This window comes from Diaporthe citri (assembly GCF_014595645.1).
Source record: "Diaporthe citri strain NFHF-8-4 chromosome Unknown scaffold_9, whole genome shotgun sequence".
Classification (NCBI taxonomy): Eukaryota; Fungi; Ascomycota; class Sordariomycetes; order Diaporthales; family Diaporthaceae; genus Diaporthe; species Diaporthe citri.
In genome coordinates, this window is record NW_025064854.1 from 2,078,697 (window position 1) to 2,098,965 (window position 20,269).

A 20,269-nucleotide genomic window follows, 5' to 3' on the forward strand; every position below is an offset into this window, starting at 1 on the left:
CCCGTTTTTTTGGCACTTTCCCGCCCGCGCGTCAAATCTTCAGCGTCGGAGTGCGGGATTGCAACACTGGCGACGCACGCTGGTGGCCTGCAACATTTTGCGACTGCCGGGCTGGCCGTCGCGCTAGCCACCCGGATCCTACGGTTGCTTTTTTGTTCCCGCCATACCTAGGCACCCATAGGCCATAGGGGCAGCTGTCAGAGACGGCCTGGCTGTTTCACCAGCACGTGGGGTACTCTTTCACCACACCGAGAGGGTCCGTGGTGCCTTTTTCTTTCTCATTTCTTATCTTAGTCGGGAACGTAGGCGAGGCTGCAGCCAATAATTCGCGGAAGTGCCCCAGCCTGCCTGGCATCAAAAGATTCCCCGAAGATGAACCCCGAGTAGTTTGTAGCTAACCAAACTACGCACGTCCGACAATCGCTGCGCCTGGCGTCTCGGGCTTGTCGAGCCACGCGATCGAGATGGCTTGCGCCCCATCCTCCCTGACCTTAGAGAGAACACGCAAGCTCATAGCCAGAGCCCCGAGAACCTCGGTCGTGGCTCGCAGCTAAGCTGCCTCGACCGCCTTGGCTTCGGAGGTGTCTACCGATGCAGGAGGTGCAATGCACGCACCGCGCAGCCACGGCGCGGCTCGAGGTCCCTTTCATGTAAATGCATGTGATGTGCGGGCCGTGCAAGTGACGGAAAGCTGTCGCGTGCATATGTCAGCGTGCAATACACGCTGTGACGAGACGCACTGGCGACACGGCACAACATGCACGCGCATCTCGCGCCGGGGTGTGGGCGGGCGTTTGACCGTTTCCGGTGGGTGGGCGAAGGTCGGCCGGGCCGTCAGTGGGGCCGGCTGCCCGGCTGTGGTGTGGAGGAGGATTCATTCAGGGGAGACCAGACGCCAGTCTCACTTGTGACGACGGGTTTCTGATGGATTGTTGATTACCTCGGACGATGGGCAAGAGGTCAGTCCGATGTATAGGCTGTGGTCAACGTAGCTGGCGGCATCTCGATCAGTATGGTGGTGAGCAGCTTCGTGTGCTGTGCAACGTCAGGCTGGACATTGTTACCACGTCTCACGAAAGAGACATCACTTGTGCAAGCCCATAGTCATATCGAGCCTTCAGTGTAGACATCAAATGAATTCAACCCGAATCTTCAACGCTGCCCTGCCCCATAACAGTTATCCTGCCACGACGGGCATCCCAATTCATGCAACCAGCCAGCCCGTCCTTCCGATCCAACGCCAGACACCCGAAGCCTAAAACAGTCCCATCGTGAGCCACATATCTACTACCCCATATCACCTCTTGTGTATCTTGGGCAGGTACTTGACCCAAGGCACGCAGTTGTTCGCGTCCCCGTGCTTCCCATAGTCCTGCGCGGGCACGAACTGGCCCGTCTGCAGGCTTCCCTGCACGAAATAGACATACCACGCCTCGTGCAGCTCGTCGCGGCGGCGGCCCCCGCACCGCAGCACCACCTTGCCGCCGCTGAACTGCTCGAGGATGCCGCGCACGTCCTCGAGCGGGTAGTGCGTGCGGGCGCTGGGCTCGATGCCCGCCAGCGACAGCGCCGTGTACGTGTCGAGCATGCGGAACAACCCCGCCGCCCGCGAGAAGTAGTCGACCACCTCGCGGCCTGCCGAACCGTCGTCGCCGTAGCACTTGGGGCTCAGCGTGTTTATGCACGTCGCGTGCTTGTTGTACTCGTGCGACCACAGGTGCGCGTTGCTGCCCCGGTTCGCGATCCAGTACCGGTCCATGAAGGCACGCAGCTCGTCCTGCCCGTAGTACGCCAGGATGTCGGTGATGTTGCTGTAGTGCGGCGCCATGTTGCAGTATGCGTCGTAGGAGCCGTCGCAGAGGTCGGGCCTGTGGGCGAGGGGGTGCTGTCAGTCTTGGGGTATACTCTCTGGACAGGGAAGTGTTGGCTTGGGGGTTGCCTCACCATAGCCCGTGAAGAGTCCAGTCTTCCTCTGCTCCTCCGGCGTGCACCTCGCGGTCCCAGAACTGCGTGAGGAGCATACGCCCGCCGGGGTATATGAAGCAACACGAGTCGTCGCCCGCGATCGGCGTGTTGTTGTGGCAGCTCATCGGGCCGTCGATGGGGCAGGAGGGCGCACCGCTCAGCGGATCGTAGGGTGTGACCTCGCCATTGTAGCCATTGCCCGGTGTGGATATAGCCTGGCTGACGCCCTCGATCACTGGCTCGAGGAGATTCGAGAAGGGGTTCGAGACGTCCTGGAGGAGGGGGACCTGCGACAGGAGGCTGCCGGCGTAGGCCAGCGCCGAGCGGATAGATGCCGATGGAGACATGGCTGCTGTTGTGTATTCTGGGGAATGTTCTGATCCTGAGGATCCAGAGTGTAACGTCGGTTCGTTCTACATGAGAGGAAATGATTCGAGCCACGGTTGGGTCGAGACTCGGGGAGAAAGGAGCGTTGTTTGCAGCGCTGGGCGATGGCAGTGCAACCGAGTGTCGTCAGGGTCCAAGAGCTGGGGCAGCTTGTGACAGCCGTTCAGGGATCGGCATGCGGCGTCTCTGCCCGCTGATTGGGCAGCTTGGTCTGGGGCAGAGCCACCCCTGCCCAGCCGACTCCCGAGATTCCCCATAATAAGGTACACAACACAGATAGCAACCTCAGAGATGTCACAGCTCGCTTCTAATCTGTGTTCAACCGCAGCAAACACTGCAGGCTCTTTCACAAACTCGACATTGATGCTTGTGTCTCTGTTACCTGAGTGTTGACCAAGGAACAAACCTCCCATTACTTGTCGTCCTTTGGTTCGAGGCCAAACGTACCTCTCGTTGGAATCGTTTCCACGAAAAGAAGGCAACCGTCTACTTCGTTCAATACACCTATCAAATATCAACTCGATGACACTTAATGTATTAAATTCAACCATAACGTGCGTCTGGGCCCATGGCAGCTGTTCCGGTCAAAAATGAGGTCACTCGGAGGTACTGAAAGATGAGAGGGGCAGGGAGACAGTGATACAGGAAAACCCAACGGTCTGGTTCAGAGGCTGGCTTGTCCCGCCTGACAGCTCACCGTGCCATTCAAGCCACCACCGTTAGACAAGCGCACAAGCTGAAAGCAGCAAACAGCCTCTCTTACACCCATCCGTGGGCTCTCCCGTCGTTTCGTGTAGGACTGCCAGACCTTTGCGCCGGGACGATGGTCCACCTTGGTCTCACCAGCATTTATATTCTCCGAGCTCCCAACCTATCACATTGATTCTGGTGCGACTCCTTTTTTGAGCTGCCTCACTTGGACGGACGGGCCGACCTCCACGATGCCTGTGGAGCATGCTTTCCCGGAACCTCTGGTATACGAGCCAGCATCGGGGACACACAAGCACACCGTAATCCTCCTCCACGGCCGTGGCGGAAGCGCTGATGCGTTCGGTCCGGCGATTCTCAACACCGCCCTCCCTCTCGCAGACACTAGAACACGCCGCGGCTGGAGGACGGACCCTCCCGCCCGTGATGGAATGCCCGCCGAGCCGGCCGACCACAACCGTCCCACAACGCTCGCCCAAGTACTTCCACATGCCAGATTCGTCTTCCCCACCGCGCCCAAGCAGCGCGCCACCGTCTACAGGCGCAGCATCATCCGCCAATGGTTCGACGACTGGCACCTGGGCTTCACCGCGGACGAGGTGGACGGCCGGTACGACCTGGGCCTGCAGACTGACGGGCTGGGCCGCACGGTCGCATACCTGCACGGTCTGGTCGCCGAGGAAGGGGAGCTTGTGGGTGGGGCCCATAATGTCATCCTGGGTGGCATAAGCCAGGGCTGTGCGGCGAGCCTGGTGGCATCATTGCTGTGGGAGGGAGAGGAAGGGCTGGGTGGTGTTGTTGGGATGTGCGGGTGGCTGCCCTATATCAGCCAGATAAAAGAGCAGTTGAGACTTGGAGTTGGAGGTAATGAGAGAAGCTCTGGGAAGGACAAGGATTCGGAAGAAGAAGCCGGCTTTGACCCCTTTGACAGGTCAGCTTCTCCGGGTTGCGATGCCACATCGCCAGGCAACATTGACACTGGATGGTGTGTGGCCGCAGCCCTGGATTGGTTGCGGTGTGAGCTCGATATGCCCAGGAGACAGTCGGCGGCATCTCATGTGCTCAGGAGCAGCAGTCCAGCTATGCTATGCCATGGGCGAGATGATGGGAAGGTCGAAGTCGCCAAGGGCAGTGAAGCCGCCGAATTCCTCTCCGCACTCGGTATGGGACATTGTTGCTTCAAGGAATTCGCAGGTGTCGGGCACGAGTTCTCGGCGGGGATGCTCTTTGGCATCGCTAAGTTCATCCAAGATGTGCTAGGCGGGTCATCAAGTTGAGATGAGATGGTCGTCACATTTTGATGATCCAAGATCTTCCACTCCGGCGAAAATACCAAATTGCGAAGTTGATGAGCATCAATGGGGAAACCTCCCACAGTCTCTGAAAAATATCTCCCCATACGCTTGACTTAATTCTCGATGACATTATTGGCCCTCGTAATATTTTCTTTGCCAGCAGGAATTCGCTGCAATAGCAAAGAGGCTTGGGAGCGAGGGCAATTTCGAATCTCTAGATCGGAAATGGCTTGCGGACGAATTGAGCCCTATCCCAGCCCTGGAATCAGAGCGAAGCGGTTTACAAGTTGTGAATACCTTCTGCCATCACCTGCAGATCAGCGTCACTACCTCCAGACCTTGCGAGACTGTCAGAGGTCTGAGAAGTTTTCTTACGTAAATGTATGAAAATTGCTCCGGACTACTTACAAAGCCGTGCCCTTCTTCGTCAAGCTATAAAAAATCAAAGTGGATAGGGGCAGCTCTCAGTTTACTCCTTCCAGAAACGCGTCGAGGAAAGCCATAATATCAATGCTCTGCGAGTGCCAATTCCATCACGCAAATCCAGCAGCAGAGGTTCGATTAAGTCCGCGGCGTCATGGGCTGAAGGACATGCTGACTTCGTCCCAGTTCCGTCATCAAATGCGGTTCCTGAAGTTGAGTCACACGAAGTGGCAGCAGGATCGTTGTTTGTTCGGCTGCACGAGGCGCTTGACACCATTGTGGGAAATGGGCATGTGCTCACCCTATTCTTAAGGCGCCAGTAATAAATGGACGCTTGTCGGACTGGATGTGGATGCTGACGTATGCGCTGCCAGGGTGGATGTGAAGATTGTTACTCGCCTCGATCTCTAGCAACGGTGCAGAACATGTCCCTCTGGTTTCATCACATCAGAGCAGTTGTCACCTGATGCGTTTCTCTACGAGGTTCTCTTTGCGAAGTCAAGGTTGTAGATACAATGGTCTCGAATGGTTCGCCAGACGCCGCCTTCTCAGGTATTTGCAGGGCTTCCCTTGCCACGTGCAATGATCTCCCGCTCCAATTTCATCCTGTCATAAGCGCGCGACATTGGACATTCATATGCGTCGTCAGTGGACCAATAGATGAGCCTCATCACTGTCCATGGGTCCCTGTCTTCACCCTCGAGCACAAAATGCAGGTCGGCGCCTCTCTTCAGATACTCGAGTGCTCGCTCGTAATCGCCAGCTGCACATGCCATGTAGAAGATGGTCCAGGGACCAGAGCGATCGGAATACTCCAGATTGATATCTGCGCCTCGGTCCAGATACTTATCAACCAGGTCGTCTCTGCCTGCAACTTGGGCCATATGCAGAGCCGTGACACCTTGGGAGCTCTGTGCATTGATGTCGACACAGTCATTGTCCAACAGATAGTCGATCGTGTTGTCCAGCCCCCAGCGTGTTGCAACATGGAGAGCGGTCACCCCATGATATGCCCCTACGTTGTTAGCATCGGCACCTCGCTCAATCAGCAGCCGTGCAGTCGACTCGTGCTCATTGCATAGGGCGTAGTGCAGAGGTTTCCACTCTGGAATGGAGTCTCCAGGATCCACCCAGCAGCCCCCGTTGTCAACTATGCTGTCGTCGTCGTCGTCGGGGTCTCTCGAGTAGAACTCCAGGGGGTCTGGAAGCCTTCGAGGGCAGTGGAGCAGCTTGCTATCGCAGCAGGAGCACAGCTTTTCTGACGTCTGCCCGACATCTGCGCCGTGGTCCAGCAAGTAGCCAACCATGGAATCATGTCCGTGAAATGCGGCCCATGCAAGCGGGGAGATTCGTGCTTCAAAACGAGGCTCCATGAATGCCTTGGTCTTTTCGAGGCCATGCACTCGGAAGAGTAGGCCGATATCAAGGGGACTGCCAAAAGTTTTTTCATCGCGCATATTGACATCGACGCCATTCTCAACAAGCCATTTCAATGTTCCGTGTTGTTCATTTCCGATGGCCCAGTAGACTTGTGGTGTGTTGTCAGCTCGAGCTGATCGGATCCCTTGCTGTGGTGCTTTGTTAAACGTATTTCTGCGTGCTACTTACTGGCTAAGCCGTTTTCTTCCTTGATGTGTCTCTCGTACGCGGTAGAAATGGCGATTTTGTGGTTGCGGCGACTGGTGCATGCCAGCGAGACAAGATCCCGAGGCGACAGAACCCTGTACTGCCAATTCCCACATGCAGAAAACCACGACTGTTCGATAATCCCGAGGAGGAGCTCGTCTGGCAAGCGATCGAGGCAGGCTCCAGGATCCTGAGCCATGGTCGTCCTGTTATGAGGGAGGGCGTTTGTCGCAAATCTGAAAAGGCGTTTGCAAGTTTGTAGAAAGAGTTGATGTGGAAGAATGGTCAGATACAGACCGGTTGACTAGTCGACCGAAGGCGGGGCCGATACTTAAATGTTGGTGCTCAAGCTTCAGGATTTGCCTGAGGCTGCACTGGTGTGCAAACAGGGAAACAAAGAGCAGAGCTTGGTCAGTGTGTCTTCACAATGCTTTCTGTGTAACTTAGGGCATTCACAGAGCCGTGTGATCTTGCGTACAGTGTTTGCATTGTAGCTTGGAAGAACGAGCTTTGCTTGGGTGTCCATCGCGGCCACAGCACCTCAAGTCCTTGATAGCCAACCTAGTATGGGACAACCTCTTCTACAGGACAACCTACTATAGAGTATCCTCCTATAGGAGAAACTCCTACCGAGTAGACTTCCTCAAGAATCCTCTGCTCGGAATGTCTTTGGTGGAATGATTTCTTACAAAGTGACCAGAGGTAGGTGGCCACATGGGCTCCCCTATGATGCTTTTCTGAAGTAAGGCGGTGTTGTGGTAAAAGTGTATGTGATATAACGACCTGAGATCTAACCTGAAAACCCAGTCGAAGTGGTCTGTGACGGAAGTCCCATGTGAATGCCATGCTTGCTGTGCCACAGCAGTCCCGATCTGAATTACCTGGAAAAAGCGGTTTCGGGCTAGTATGGAGTACAGACCCCTTTGGCACCTACTGCAGAAAAGGTAGTTAGGAGTAGATTGGCACCGTTTCACCTTATTCCTGGGCAGCATAGGCACAGCGATGTTGTCAGAATCCAAGGCTTAGTTCGCGCCTCGATATGCATTACTATGTGACAAAACATTATCATATATACCATCATTAGATCGGCCCAAAAAGAGAAACGCCAATTCATGCACCGAATTCATCTCCCACTTTTCAATGTTCTTCCCAACATCATTAACCACTCGTAATCCCAAACCAGCAGCCACCAGCTTATGGCAGACCGCAGTCGGAGGCAGCAACCTGGACGGCGGTTGCCTCGACGCGGCCGAGGGCGGCGGCCTGGCCGTTGGTGAGCTCGTTCATGGCGGCCTGGGCGATGTTGAAGCCGGAGGCGGCGTGGTCGATGGCCAGGACGTTGATGGTGCGGCCACCGTAGCTCAGCTGCCAGCAAGTTCCGCACTAAGGGGGTCCAGGTCAGCTTGGTCGTTCATGTTCTGTCTCTGCCTGGGGGAATCAGAATTGAACTCACGCTCGCGGAGTTCCAGCCGGCGATCTGGGCGGCGCCGCCGACGTGGGGGAAGTGGGGGATGGCGCCCTGGGTCTGGTAGCCGTAGCGGTTGATGAGGCCGTTGTTGCCGTCGGAGCACGAGACGGACGTCATGGAGCGGCCGGCATCATCGTAGCCGGTGTCGTAGGAGACTGGGTGGGTGTGTTAGTGAATTTGTACGGTGTAGCAGGCGTGAAGGGTGTATGCATGAGACGTACCGGTGACGGCGGTGGCAGCAGTGGCCAGGGTGAAGATGCTGAGGATGTTGGCAAGCATTTTGAAGGTGGTTTGAATTAAGTGGTTTGGAGATGGTACGGGTATGTTTCGTGAAGGGTATGGGAGCGAATGAGTTGTATTAATGAAGATGGTAGTGGTGATGATGATGATATCTTTCGAACCAGACTCATCAGCAGCGGCACTCGAACTTTATATATACAACTTCACTCTCCACCCCGGACTCCGAGCTTGACGTTCCCTCGAGGAAGCCTTCTGAGCGCAACGTATGATGTCTCGCTCATCCACCGAGGACCACCGATACTCTTGGCGGCCGTCATCCGCTACTACGGCGGACCCATCGCTATAGTGTGTGTAGTCAGTCACCCTGCCCCGGCCGTAAGCACGCACAAAGGCACGGCAAGGCGAGGGAAGATGCTACTGCAGCCCGATTATCGCTGGGCCCCGGGCGCGTTAGCTCGGGCAGGGCAATATACGGGTGGGTTATCTGGCGGTGCGAAAGTTCGTGTTGGGTGCGGGCAGGTGGGACACGATCGACACTGCGACTCTCGTATCCATCCTCCCGAGGTCCAGGTGACCTCAAGTGTCCAGGCGGAGAAAAACAAGTGGGAGCGGTCCAAATTTAGTAGGCCAGCAAAAAGGCGGCTGGGGGGCCCTGGGGCTGGCCTAGCTCCTAGCTACGCCTGGCAACGCCTAGCACACGGGCAGTTACAGCGTGTAAGGATCCCAAATGTATCCCTGTCACGCAGTTCATGATTGGCCCGTTTGTGGCGAAGTCTTTCTGACCAAGATTTCTTGCTGGAAGAACATGTTGAGGAACAGTGGGTTTCTCCATAATTATCGAAGATCTGTACTTTTCACAGCCAAAGTATATGGCTAAGTTACCTCCTCCAAAAAAGGTAAGGGCTGCATGCATTTGCAGGGAAACATATGGGATCCTTACACGCTGTAGCAGCCCCCTTCGGCAGTCACCGGCAGATCTGCACGATGCCTGCAAAGTATAATCTGGGGCCACCATACCACACCTTAAATCCAGTAAGCTCTTGGCTCCTCCGTGCTGGGCCCCGCCGCCGTTGCGACCGTACAGCACTTTACGATGGGAACCAGCACACAGCTTCCCCAGATCGCGCCTGCGGCGGTGAACCAACATCTGGAGACAGACAGCAGACCGATATCCTTCTCTCCGCGTTTTCGGATTCTCGCCGTCTTATTTTTGAGCATCCGAGCTTTCGGATGGGGTAGACAAGGGGCACTAGAGACGCAAAGAAAAGGGTAGGCCGCTCGCCTACCGTGCCTAACCGTTCCACAGAAGCAACGCGACCTGCATGAACTGCAACCTCGTGAAAAAAAAGAACCGGGTCCGCTCCTCACCGTACTCGTGTCCGTCCCGACGTCCGACAGCACCGAGTCCTCAACATCCATGAACCCGACGTGAACGATGTTGAGTTGGGAATCTAATCAAGACCTCAGGCTCTTGACTCAACGCCGAATTCTCGACTCCGTCGTGACTCCGTCGATGTTCTCGTCTCTTCTCTCTTCGTTGAGCCTTTGTGGAGCCAGCAGCCATGCCAAGGTGCCCAGGTGACTATCAGCTCACAATGGGCCTGCATCAGAACCATGACCGCTTGGACAAATCTCTAAATTATCAGGGCAAGAGAACACAGAATTGAAGCGGCAATAACTGTATGGAAGCTTTCTTTGTCCATTCAAAGGTGAGCCCGTATGGAAGCCAGGCCACCTCATCGGCAGGGAGGCCTGGGACGCGTCAACCCAGAGTCTGGAGCAGCTGCCATCATACTCTGTTACAAAGCACAGTTCGCCCGCGAGGCTGGCCTGCAGGAACCGTGTCACCTAGTGAAATAGCACCTTGAACGATCGGCAGACCCGACTCGCGACACAGCAGCGAACTGCGTGCATCCTTGATTCTGCCATCTTACAGACATCTGGATGCCAATACCCATCAGTCCTCCCGCCCGTGTCACACAAGGAGCCTGTCAACAGCTCCTAGACCTCGAAAATCGGAATAGCACGTCCATTAGCACTGGCCATGCCAAGCTCAAGCTCGAGACCATGTTTCCTTTAATGGAGGGCTGGAAGTATGGCTTAGGGACTGTTTTCGCTGGACGTAGTAAAGTGATGCTTGTGGTATCGAAATGATAGAATGGGACAATGTGAACACCGTTGTGTGCATGTCAAAGCCATTGCAGTTTCGGACCTGTAGCGTTAGAGCGTGGGCAGATGACCAAATTATAAGACAAGATCTGGATCCATTTGATGCAAAAGTTGAACTAGGCTCCCAACTCGTTGGAGACCCAAAAAGGTCTCGGTGTTATTCATAGCCCGGAACTAATTATAGGACACAATGCAGACGGAGTACCAAAGACGGTCATTCCGTTGAGTATCTTGATACCAGGCTTTTCATAGATAAAAATCTCCGCAGGTAAATTCAGTCAACCAGCTAGGCTGGAAGAGGCTCTTCCTCGTCGCCAGCGCACGACACAGAACTCATACCAATTGTATTTAGACTTCCGTTGTCCTTATAAAGGCACAAGGCGAACATGAATTGATAGTGAGACTTCCGCTGCCTCAGGTGCCTAGTGACTCAATGGATATGGAATAGGTCTCCTAGACAAGCATCGATCATGTCCGAGTCCGCTGCTCATAATCAGGATTATTGCATATTCCTCGCATTTGAAACGATTCGATGTGAGAAAGGTTTGTGGAACAGCTTCGTGTTGTAGTCCCAACATGCACCAAAATTCCAGCATAGCGACCGCCTCTCAGACTAGGGTAAAGGATTCCTTCGTAATCTTACTGTTTCCCACCGCCCGCGCTAATTCGCCGTTAGTTGTTCCCGCAATTGGATGACTTGGTCCAACCAGCAGATATTTTGAAGATCCGAACTTCCGAAGCACAAGGGGCACCTTACAATCAGGCACCGCACAAAGGAGGTCACCTGCGGCGGCCCTGGCCTCCATAACGCCAAAGGAACCCTTGCAAGTTCTGAACATTGAACATCCTGCAGTACCACCCGCTCCGTTCCGAGTGAGGCTATAAGCCATGTAGAGCCTCTGGAGTTCTGCACTGGACTGTCTGTGATACCACGCCGCAAAAGAACTTGCAGACTCAACGCTAAACGTCTTCTCAAGAATTTCCTTCTCATTGCGCCCATCCCTTGTCTCGCCAATCCAGTCAAGAAAGCCTGCGAGATAATCAGAGTTGTCGTGATCACCACTAGCTTCATAACGACCGAGAGAAATGCGGTACTCCTTAAGCTCCCGGAAAAAGGACGCAAACAATTGAAACTCTTCTTCGTTGTCCAAACTCTCCGCACGACTGTACATCGAGAACATCGCGACAACTAGACCCTGCAGTGAAGGTGGTCTCCGATCGCCTCTTGTGCCTTCTTGATTCACGAGAGCGCTTTGCCATATTGGTATTTCTCCCTGGGCTAATGCCGGGATCGGCTTCACACTTTCAATTTTGTCAAGCTCGAAACCGTGGAAGGTCAGTTCTTTCATGTCTTCAGAAAATTGAAAAACAGATAACGCGAGGGAGTCTAATCGGCTGTCTGGGTATTGGTACGCGACGACTCTCAGCGACAGTCGTGTCCAATCAGGAACCCAAGAAGGCAAGTTCATCTTCGTCGAAGACTCTTCTGTCAGTAATTTGGGAATGCCCGCCGCAAGGAGAAGCTCCAGGGAATTGTGTTCCTCCATGATTTTGGTCGCCACGTCGATGAAAAGATCCTCTACTCTGCAGCCATAGTCCGGCGCTCCAAGCAGCCTTCGGTCTCTTGCTGACATAAGGCCCATGAGGCCATAGATATGGTCGTGTGGTCTGGTGGCTTCTCGCATGCCGTAAGCGAATAAAAGGAATTCGGCATCGCATGTCAGGTGCTTCAGTTTATTCAGATCCGTAAGAAGGTGCATGGGGGACGAAATACTGCCGGTGGTCTCGTGTTCATCGGACAGCTGTTGAAAGACGTGGAGACAGATCCCCCAGCTGTTCATCTTGCTTCCGGAGACCTCAGCATCGCCACATTTGAAGACAACCTTTTTTGCTAGCATCACCTCCTGGACCACCCAGACTCTATACCACCAGCGCCTCTTCAGCAACTTCAGTATGGCTTGGGTTCCTCGCCTTGAGAGCCGTTGAATTGCTTCAGTGAAATCTTCCCAGTAACTTTCGCTGTCTTTCACGCTCGAACCGCTGCTGGTGCTGGAAGACTGACTGGTTAGAGAGGGGCTAGGCTGATCTATAATGTGACGTTCGTCTTGGTGCTCGTTCTCATCCACAGGAACAGTGCAAGTGGCTCCAGATCTGGTCAGTGCACCAGGACTTGAAGGCTGGAGACACGAGGTTGTTGCAGCACTTTGAGCTGGAGGAGTGGTGAGCTCTCCGAGTCCTTCGCAAATCCTAGCAGGTGTATCATCTCCCTGCTCTCCATTGATCGTCAGGCTGCTTGGGTAGCCTGGCCCCTCCTCTTCAATCAATTTGCATTCTGAGGTTTCTTCGCTTGTCTTCCACTCCACCAAGTCTTTTCCTAACAGTTCCATGGCAAGGTCGCTGTCCTCTCTGGCACTCCCCAACCAAGCGACGACGAGCTCAGCGCCAGAGTAGATCTCTCTCATCATCTCAACCTGGTGGTTCTTCTCAGCTAGGTCTTCTTGGTTGATGCATAGGGCGTCGACCCAAAGAACCGCAGCACATGAAGGTTGTCGAATATGCCGCAAGGCTGCTTCCAGGTTGAGGGTAATCTGCGTCTCAACACCATTCACAATGATTGGTGTCGTCCCTGGCGGGTCGGCCCAAACGTAAGACAGAGCCGTGTACTTGAGACCACACTCGTCGAAAAAACTCTGGGTGAGCTTGCACCGGACAGGAGCAAAGCGGTCGGTCGAGGGTTCTAGGATCAGGAGTCGGAACTTGCGGCAATCACCTTTCAGCGAGGCATATATAGATAGGGCCATGGCAGAGAAAAGATCGTCTCGGCTTTGAGGCTCAATAAAATTTGAGTATTGCGTAGTCAGAAAGTTGGTCCAAGCTTCACATGAGTGTTTCTTCGCCCTCAGCATCAACGGAAGTCAATGTAGCCAGATCGTTGCTGTATTGGAGCGGGGGCGTTGCGTGTCAGCTGGCACTTTGTCAAGGTCTAACACCCAAGGGACTTGTGGATGCAACCGTAGACTGCAGCCTGCGTTGGCCGTGTTACACAACACCCGGCTATTCTATTTCTAGCCTGGCTCTTTTTATACCTGTGCCACATATTGAAATGGGTAGTGACCCTGCTGTGGCTGTGCCTTAGATGCGAAGAATGCGTACTGGGGCAGTGGACCCGAGTTCTGTATTGTCATCTAGGCAAGAATGTGTTGACTCTGAGGGCCAGAAGCCACTGAGAGGCGGGGGCATGAAAAGGATGATTAAATCCCCCTGACAAACATAAATAATCTCCACCGCTATTCACCAACAACTTATCATTGCAAGTCTGAATCAGAACGCCACAGTGTTTCCTGCCAATATGCGGACTAGATCGAAAGTCATCAACTGAGAAGAGAGGCTCAGTAACTGGAAAGTTCTGTTTCGTCACCGATGACTTGCCGACTGTTCGTCCTCTGCAGCTTTCTGTTCACCAGCTGGAAGTCTGCCTTGCCCCACAGACCTTGGAAGGCAACACCAGGATGAGAAATGCTTAGAAGGATGACGGCAATGGCCACCATGGCTCCCTCAAGCACCAGGAAGGCAACCTCGTCGTTGGCAAGGTCACTGTCCAGGCCCATGCTAAGCTCAGCGAGCCGGTAGCAGGTACGGATGAAGATGCAAAGCGTCGACGCGGCGAGAGCTATCAGTCACAGTTAGTAACTGGCAACAAATGATACAGGAACTCTATTCATCTGATTGTTGAAAAGGTAGAAAGCCATACCAAAGATAAAGACACGAAACCCCCTCGTCTCACGCAACCCCAGGTAGTCACCATCGACCTCCTTGGCCGTGGAGTTCCTGTTCCTCCACACGGAGCGGGCATAGTCGGACGCCAGCAGCACAAAGGCGAGCATCCCCGCGACGTGGAAGGCGAGCCCCGCGCGCAGGACGCTGAGCCCCGTGTCGAACGTGTCCTGGTCCAAGGGATCGCTGCCGGCCACGAGCCCGCCGCCGGCGGCCTGCAGCACGAGGGCGGCGAAGTCGCAGAGCACGAAGGTGACGGTGTAGGTGCGCGGCTGGAGGCGCGAGTTGGAGGCCCCGAAGACGGGGATGATGCGCGCGAGGCTGAGGTACAGGGCGGCGCTGAAGAAGGCCGGGCCGATGGTGATGGTCACGATGTATCTGAGGGCCAGGGTTAGCTCAGTTTATTTTCTGTGCCTCTCTCCCCCGTAAATGTAAGGATACGAGGCTAGGACAGGGAGCTTACTGCCTGAATACGTCCTCGCCGTTGTGTAGCTTGATTCTGGCTACGTAGGCGATTATCTCCAGGACGAGGCCCAGGATCATGCTGACGAGGAATCCCCATGTCTTGTGCCGAATACCAAAATAGAGCTGAGGTAGTATAGCGCCCGCATAGACGGCGAGAAAGAAACAGCTGCCGGCAAGATTGTATAATGCTGTCATTTTGGCTAGCTGCCAACTTAGAGACAGGCAATGAAGACTTGTTGAAAAGGATCGTTTTCGGGGCCCGAGGAGAAAAACAATGGTGAGCAGATGAATGATACTGAACCGGAAACATGAAAGTGAACGGTGGTCATACACGGCAACGCCATCAGATGGGAACAGGAAAATGTGCTTGTATGATGGGTTGTGTTTGATATGTAAATATCCTCTTAGAGGGATTATCGCATTAAGAAGATCACGGGAAGCGTAAAGATCCCATTGGCTGACAGGCGAAGTGGCCAATCAAGATCCTGGTTTGCGACGACATGCAAGATGGTCGTTATTATGTGGCGAAGCACAATTGTGGTGTCGTAAGATTTCCCAACCGCCCGACAATTGGTGATGTCTCCGATTTCCTGGACAAAAGCATCTGCAAGGAAAGGGAGAATCCAATTACCCTGCTCGATAACGACAACCACCACTTACTCCTCTTTCTTCATCTGCCTCCCGCTGCTGCCTGCACCCCCCACACCCCCGCTATCATTTCGAACCTCTCCCCCAACAAAGACAGCAATTAACATTATGAGATCATGGCACGATCCTCCAAACATAAACGATCCACCAATGGCTGTGGAGTATGCCGGTCCGTCCATTCCTAATCATCATCCCAAAGGGTTGGCAATGAGAAAATGGCTAAAGTTCCCCTTGGCGCAGAGTACGGCGTGTCAGATGCGATGAGACTCGCCCCAGCTGCAACCAGTGTACCAAGACCGGGCGCACCTGTGAAGGTTATCCGCCCAGTACGACTAGACTGGCAAGTACCCCCGCGAGGGCCTTGGCCCCTTTGCAGGCCACCTGCCCGGGGTCTCTGGCATCGCCTCAGAGCCATCTAAGCGCGCCAGCACAACGCGCGCTGCAGTATTATCGGGCCAATACGGCGAGACATCTGTCTGGCTACTTTCATGATGACTTTTGGACCACACTGGTGCTTCAAGTCGGACATCGTGACCAGTGCGTTAGTTGCGCCCTGGTCGCCCTAGCCTCCCTCCATGAGCATTTTCATACTGAGGCGACCGAGAGGTCGTCCTTGACGGCTGGACAGGCCGGAGGAACTACATCTCAAAGTGGGGGACCTAGTGAATTGTCGCTACCGATGCACCATGCCGTATCGTATTACGCCGAGGCGGTCCGCCGCCTCCAGGCGAAGATCTCTAGCGGGGGCGGTGACGAGGTCGAGACGACGCTGCTCTGCTGCCTCCTCCTCGCCGGCTTCGAGCTGCTCCGGGGCTATCACGAGGCGGCCCAGGTCCACCTCCACGGCAGCGCGAGCCTACTTCAGGCGTGGCAAGACCAGCAGAAGAGCAGCCGCGGGGGCTCCTTGTGGTCACCCAGGGGCTATTTTATCCGCGAGAGGCTGGGGCCCTTGTTTCACCGTATGGCATTGCAGGCGGTCTTGTTCAGTCACGTAGGACCGTCTTCGCCGTCTTCATTGCAATTCGGAGGCGATGGTGCCGCCTTCGTGTCGTTGATGGAAGACAGACACGGCGGCAATAACAACAAGGAAAGGACTAGCCCGGATAGGACCGGCTTCCGCGTCGCCAGCCCCACCGAGGCACGCGACACGCTGTACCGGCTGATCTGGCAGCTGTACCTGCTGCCCGAGGGGCGGCAAGATCCATCAAAGGGTGCCCAGAGGAGGAAGCGGGCCAGGGATAAGGGTCGCGACAGCTTCATCAGGAGTCTGCACCAGTGGCACGAGGCCCTGTCCGACTACCTGGAGAAGCACCCTATCGACGGCTCGAGCGCTGACATGCTGAAGCTGTTCCACGCCGCTGCCCACGTCATGATCCCAACCTGCATGTCGGACGACCAGATGGCCTTTGACGGCTTCGCCGCCCAGTTCCACGAGATAACCGACCTGGCGGAGAAGCTCCTCTTCCCACGCTCGCCCTCCTCACCGCCGACGCCGTTGTCCGCAGACGCGAGTCGAGCGCCACCACCACCCAGGCTTCTCCCTTCACCTGGAAGCCAAGATGTCTCGTACTTCTTCTCCCTGGACATGGGCGTGCTGCACCTCCTGTACTACGTGGCGATCCGGTGCCGAGTGGCCGCCACGCGGTTCCGGGCGCTAGAGCTGCTGCGGCGCGCGCAGGCCCGGCGCGAGGGCGTGTGGGACGGCGCGGCGACGGCGCTGGTGGCGGGCCGCGTCGTGGCCATGGAGGAGGAGGCGCGGCAGCAAGACGAGGACACGGATGACGGTAGCAGCAGCTGCATCCCGGCGTGGGCGCGCGTGGGCTCGGTCTGGACCGAGACCGACCTTGAGAACCGCAGGGTTGTGTTGCGCTGTGGGTGGCAGAGGGACGTGACGTCCAGTGAGGAGGTGTTGGCGTGGTGATAAGTTTATGTATGGTCATCCATTTGATGTAGACTGATCATGGCTATCTATACCAGTCCATGATACAGGCTTACAGGAAAGCATTCTAGATGGAGCTACAATGTCCACTCTCGTTGCAATCACTGATAGCTACTTCAATCAATAGACTTCCTCACTCACAGAGGCAGATGTAAACTCTATCCGTCTCTCTAAGCTGATCATCGGAGTGACCTGCATCTAAGCTATATTGGGCAATACATGTGTATTCAGTTCCGTACTTTCCCCTGTTATTACTTCTTCAAAGCTTGCGATACGAAGTCCGACTGGATTTTCATCAGCTCAGGGAGGTTCTCCCCTTCCAAAATGTCCAAGTGCCCTCGTCCAGGCTCCACACGCATACTCTTGGGGCACTCCAAGCTCTCAAAAACCTCCCTGTTGCGCTCCATCCCCACCAAGGCGTCGTCCTCAGGCACGACGAGCAGCGTCGGCACCCTTAGGTGCTCGGCCCACAGGCCCGCGGGCCGCCACATGAGGATGCGGAGGTATGACTGGATGGTGGTACGGTTGACGTGTCCCGGAGCGAGCTCGGTGCGGGTGGCGATGGAGTCGTCGCGGGCGCCGAGGATGCGCAGCGCGGCGGCCTTCTCGACGCCCAGGTCGAAGCCGGCCGGGTTCTCGCCGCGGGCCTCGTCCATCATGGGCACGTAGAGGGGGGCGTTGCCCTTGATGCGCGACTCGCGGTCCCGCGTCACCTTGGCCAGCACCCTGGGGAGCTTGGCGCCGTCGTACCGGTACTCGACGGCCGGGCACACGCCGACGGCGAAGCGCACGCGCGTGTCGAAGCACGCCGTGCACAGCGCCACGGCGCCGCCTAGCGACATGCCCCAGACCCCCAGGCGCGCCGGGTCGACCGAGGGCTGCGCGGCCAGGAAGGTCAGCGCGTCGCTCAGGTCCTCTGTCTGCTTGAAGGGGTCGATGTCGTTGCGCGGCGTGCCGTCGCTCTGCCCGACGCTGCGGGAGTCGAAGAGCAGGACGGTGAAGCCGCTGTCTTGGAAGTGCTGCGCGGCCGACGGGACGCCGACCATCTCCTTGACTGCGTTGAACTGCGACGTAAAGGTCAGTCAAGGGCTTTCGACGGGACTCGGTAAGACGGGGAGGGTGGTCACGCTTGACTCACTCCGGGGAGCATGGCAATACCTGGACCGCGTCCTTGGCCGTGGCCATGGCTATGGCTGACGAGTAACCGTCCTCGAAGAGTGACACCATCTGCTGTCCGGAACTCGACATTCTTCTGGCTCGCCATTGTGTTTGGATTTGTTTAGGCGTGCTTTCTGACACAAATTATGGATGCTCTTCTTCCACGACTCTGGCAAACTGCACTTTAAAGCTACAGGTGAAAACAGTAGACTTGTTTGAATTCACTTCAATACTTCTGAGTATGTCTCGATCTTATTTATTTTTTTAAGAGGGGGCGGGGGCGCGCCTACTGGTTCAATATATACATGACTACCCCCATCGCCGCAGGAGGAAATATTGCCTCACTTATACTAGCGCTCACATGTGAATGACTGATAAGTGTTCATAATAACAGTCCAAGAAAATCACGATGCTAATCGACAGATATTTCACAGACTTGCATGAAGTGATGAATATGCATCAATAAGGGTTTGGTTAATTGCTCGGATCTTACGGATCTTCCCCGTGGGATTGTATGGGGACATATGCAGTTCTGATTCCTACCAAAACAAGGAAGTTATATGGACTGTTGGCTGGAACGAATAGCAAGCCAAGTATCTATAGGATTTAGGATTCTGGGCAGGCAGTTAATCAGTCATCCCGCGGGAGATTACGGGGTACGAAGGAATTCTAGCTCCTACCGGTGAGCGACTCCGTGTTACATCGAGAGAAGTATAGGAGCCTCAAGCGACCGCCCATGAGTCCATTTTCCACAAAATATCTGACGTCTTGTTCAGCTTTGATGGCGCGCCTTTGCTTAATTTGATAAATTTGTTCGATTTCTTTTCCAGTATTATTAATGGAACAGTTGCAGTCTCCAACGGCAAATTCCTCACGCCATGGCGACTCCTTGGTTCCATCCGGACTCGTCCGCCCTGAGCCTTTTGCGCAGCTTCCTCTCACAGTGCTGGCCCCCAGCACCAGCCTTTGCCCCCCAAGACCTTATTGCCCAGGGCTCAGCAGCAGGCCGCGTCTTCATCGTCACCGGGGCCAACTCCGGAATCGGGCTTGAGCTAGTTAAGACCCTGCACCTTGGCGGTGCCATCGTCTACCTGGCCTGCCGCTCCGCCGAGCGCGCAGCAAAGGCCATCGACGAAGTCAAGAGTGCCTACCAAAACACCACCCACGCGGATGACGCCCCCGAATGTGGCACCCTCCACTTCCTGCCCCTGGACCTCGCAGACCTGCCCTCCGTCCACGCCTTCGCCGCGGCGTTCGCAGCTCGTGAGTCCCGCCTCGACGTGCTCTTCCACGTCGCCGGCGTGGCCAACGAGCCCCGCGGCACCACGACGGCGCAAGGGCTCGAGGCGCACCTGGGCACCAACTGCGTCGCGCCCCTCGCCCTGACGCAGGCCCTGCGCCCGCTTCTCGCCGCCACCGCCTCCCTCCCGGGAGTGGCCGCCGGCTCCGTGCGCGTCGTCTGGACGGCCTCGCTGTCGATGGAAACGTTCACGCCCCGGGGCGGCGTGGACTTTGCCGCGCTCGAGCACGACGCGGCCCTGTTGCAGGTCCACCCGTGGCGCGCGTACGGCGTGTCCAAGTGCGGGAACTGGTTCCTCGCGCGCGAGTGCGCCCGCCGGTTCCGTGACGACGGCGTCGCCAGCGCGGCTGTCAACCCGGGGCAGCTCCGCACGGACGCCTGGCGCCACGTCTCGGGCCCTATCATGTGGCTGATGAGGCCGACCATGTACGATGCCCACATGGGCGTGCTGTCGATGCTGTATGCCGGCTTTGCGCCCGACGTGGCTGCCGGGGGGAATAATGGGTGCTACGTGATGCCGTGGGGGCGGATCATGCGGCGCTGTGCGCGCGAGGACATCGAGGAGGCGTTGCGTGGCGGCGCGGCTGAGCGCTTTTGGGAGTGGTGTGATTCAAAGGCACGGGAGGTGTTCAAGAAGGGAGTATGAGCCTTAGTTACAAAAGTTTTAAAATTTGCTAGTAACTGCCAAGTGATCGAACTCTGCA

General features: G+C 55.7%; 9 protein-coding genes across 9 annotated transcripts; 3 read left to right on the forward strand and 6 right to left on the reverse strand.

Annotated features, from left to right (window-relative positions):
- Positions 1-1,297: 1,297 nt before the first annotated feature.
- On the reverse strand, positions 1,298-2,312 carry INS49_015669 (uncharacterized protein; the record flags this gene model as incomplete). The annotated part of the gene is made up of 2 exons (XM_043176348.1): positions 1,298-1,868; positions 1,945-2,312. 2 exons carry the CDS (start codon positions 2,310-2,312, stop codon positions 1,298-1,300), a joined length of 939 nt encoding a protein of 312 aa, XP_043019803.1.
- A 981-nt stretch (positions 2,313-3,293) lies between these two features.
- Positions 3,294-4,337, forward strand: INS49_015670 (uncharacterized protein; the record flags this gene model as incomplete). Its single annotated transcript, XM_043176349.1, has 1 exon — positions 3,294-4,337. The coding sequence occupies one exon, from the start codon at positions 3,294-3,296 to the stop codon at positions 4,335-4,337; it is 1,044 nt and encodes a 347-aa protein (XP_043019804.1).
- Positions 4,338-5,326: 989 nt separating this feature from the next.
- On the reverse strand, positions 5,327-6,603 carry INS49_015671 (uncharacterized protein; the record flags this gene model as incomplete). Its single annotated transcript, XM_043176350.1, has 3 exons — positions 5,327-6,330; positions 6,387-6,457; positions 6,530-6,603. 3 exons carry the CDS (start codon positions 6,601-6,603, stop codon positions 5,327-5,329), a joined length of 1,149 nt encoding a protein of 382 aa, XP_043019805.1.
- Positions 6,604-7,598: 995 nt separating this feature from the next.
- On the reverse strand, positions 7,599-8,151 carry INS49_015672 (uncharacterized protein; the record flags this gene model as incomplete). Its single annotated transcript, XM_043176351.1, has 3 exons — positions 7,599-7,787; positions 7,858-8,027; positions 8,094-8,151. The coding sequence occupies 3 exons, from the start codon at positions 8,149-8,151 to the stop codon at positions 7,599-7,601; spliced, it is 417 nt and encodes a 138-aa protein (XP_043019806.1).
- Positions 8,152-10,889: 2,738 nt separating this feature from the next.
- INS49_015673 (uncharacterized protein) lies at positions 10,890-13,082 on the reverse strand (the record flags this gene model as incomplete). The annotated part of the gene is made up of 1 exon (XM_043176352.1): positions 10,890-13,082. One exon carries the CDS (start codon positions 13,080-13,082, stop codon positions 10,890-10,892), a length of 2,193 nt encoding a protein of 730 aa, XP_043019807.1.
- A 588-nt stretch (positions 13,083-13,670) lies between these two features.
- INS49_015674 (uncharacterized protein) lies at positions 13,671-14,715 on the reverse strand (the record flags this gene model as incomplete). The annotated part of the gene is made up of 3 exons (XM_043176353.1): positions 13,671-13,951; positions 14,033-14,433; positions 14,519-14,715. 3 exons carry the CDS (start codon positions 14,713-14,715, stop codon positions 13,671-13,673), a joined length of 879 nt encoding a protein of 292 aa, XP_043019808.1.
- A 1,132-nt stretch (positions 14,716-15,847) lies between these two features.
- Positions 15,848-17,089, forward strand: INS49_015675 (uncharacterized protein; the record flags this gene model as incomplete). The annotated part of the gene is made up of 1 exon (XM_043176354.1): positions 15,848-17,089. One exon carries the CDS (start codon positions 15,848-15,850, stop codon positions 17,087-17,089), a length of 1,242 nt encoding a protein of 413 aa, XP_043019809.1.
- A 269-nt stretch (positions 17,090-17,358) lies between these two features.
- Positions 17,359-18,371, reverse strand: INS49_015676 (uncharacterized protein; the record flags this gene model as incomplete). Its single annotated transcript, XM_043176355.1, has 2 exons — positions 17,359-18,171; positions 18,306-18,371. The coding sequence occupies 2 exons, from the start codon at positions 18,369-18,371 to the stop codon at positions 17,359-17,361; spliced, it is 879 nt and encodes a 292-aa protein (XP_043019810.1).
- A 772-nt stretch (positions 18,372-19,143) lies between these two features.
- Positions 19,144-20,211, forward strand: INS49_015677 (uncharacterized protein; the record flags this gene model as incomplete). The annotated part of the gene is made up of 1 exon (XM_043176356.1): positions 19,144-20,211. One exon carries the CDS (start codon positions 19,144-19,146, stop codon positions 20,209-20,211), a length of 1,068 nt encoding a protein of 355 aa, XP_043019811.1.
- Between the last annotated feature and the right edge of the window lie 58 nt (positions 20,212-20,269).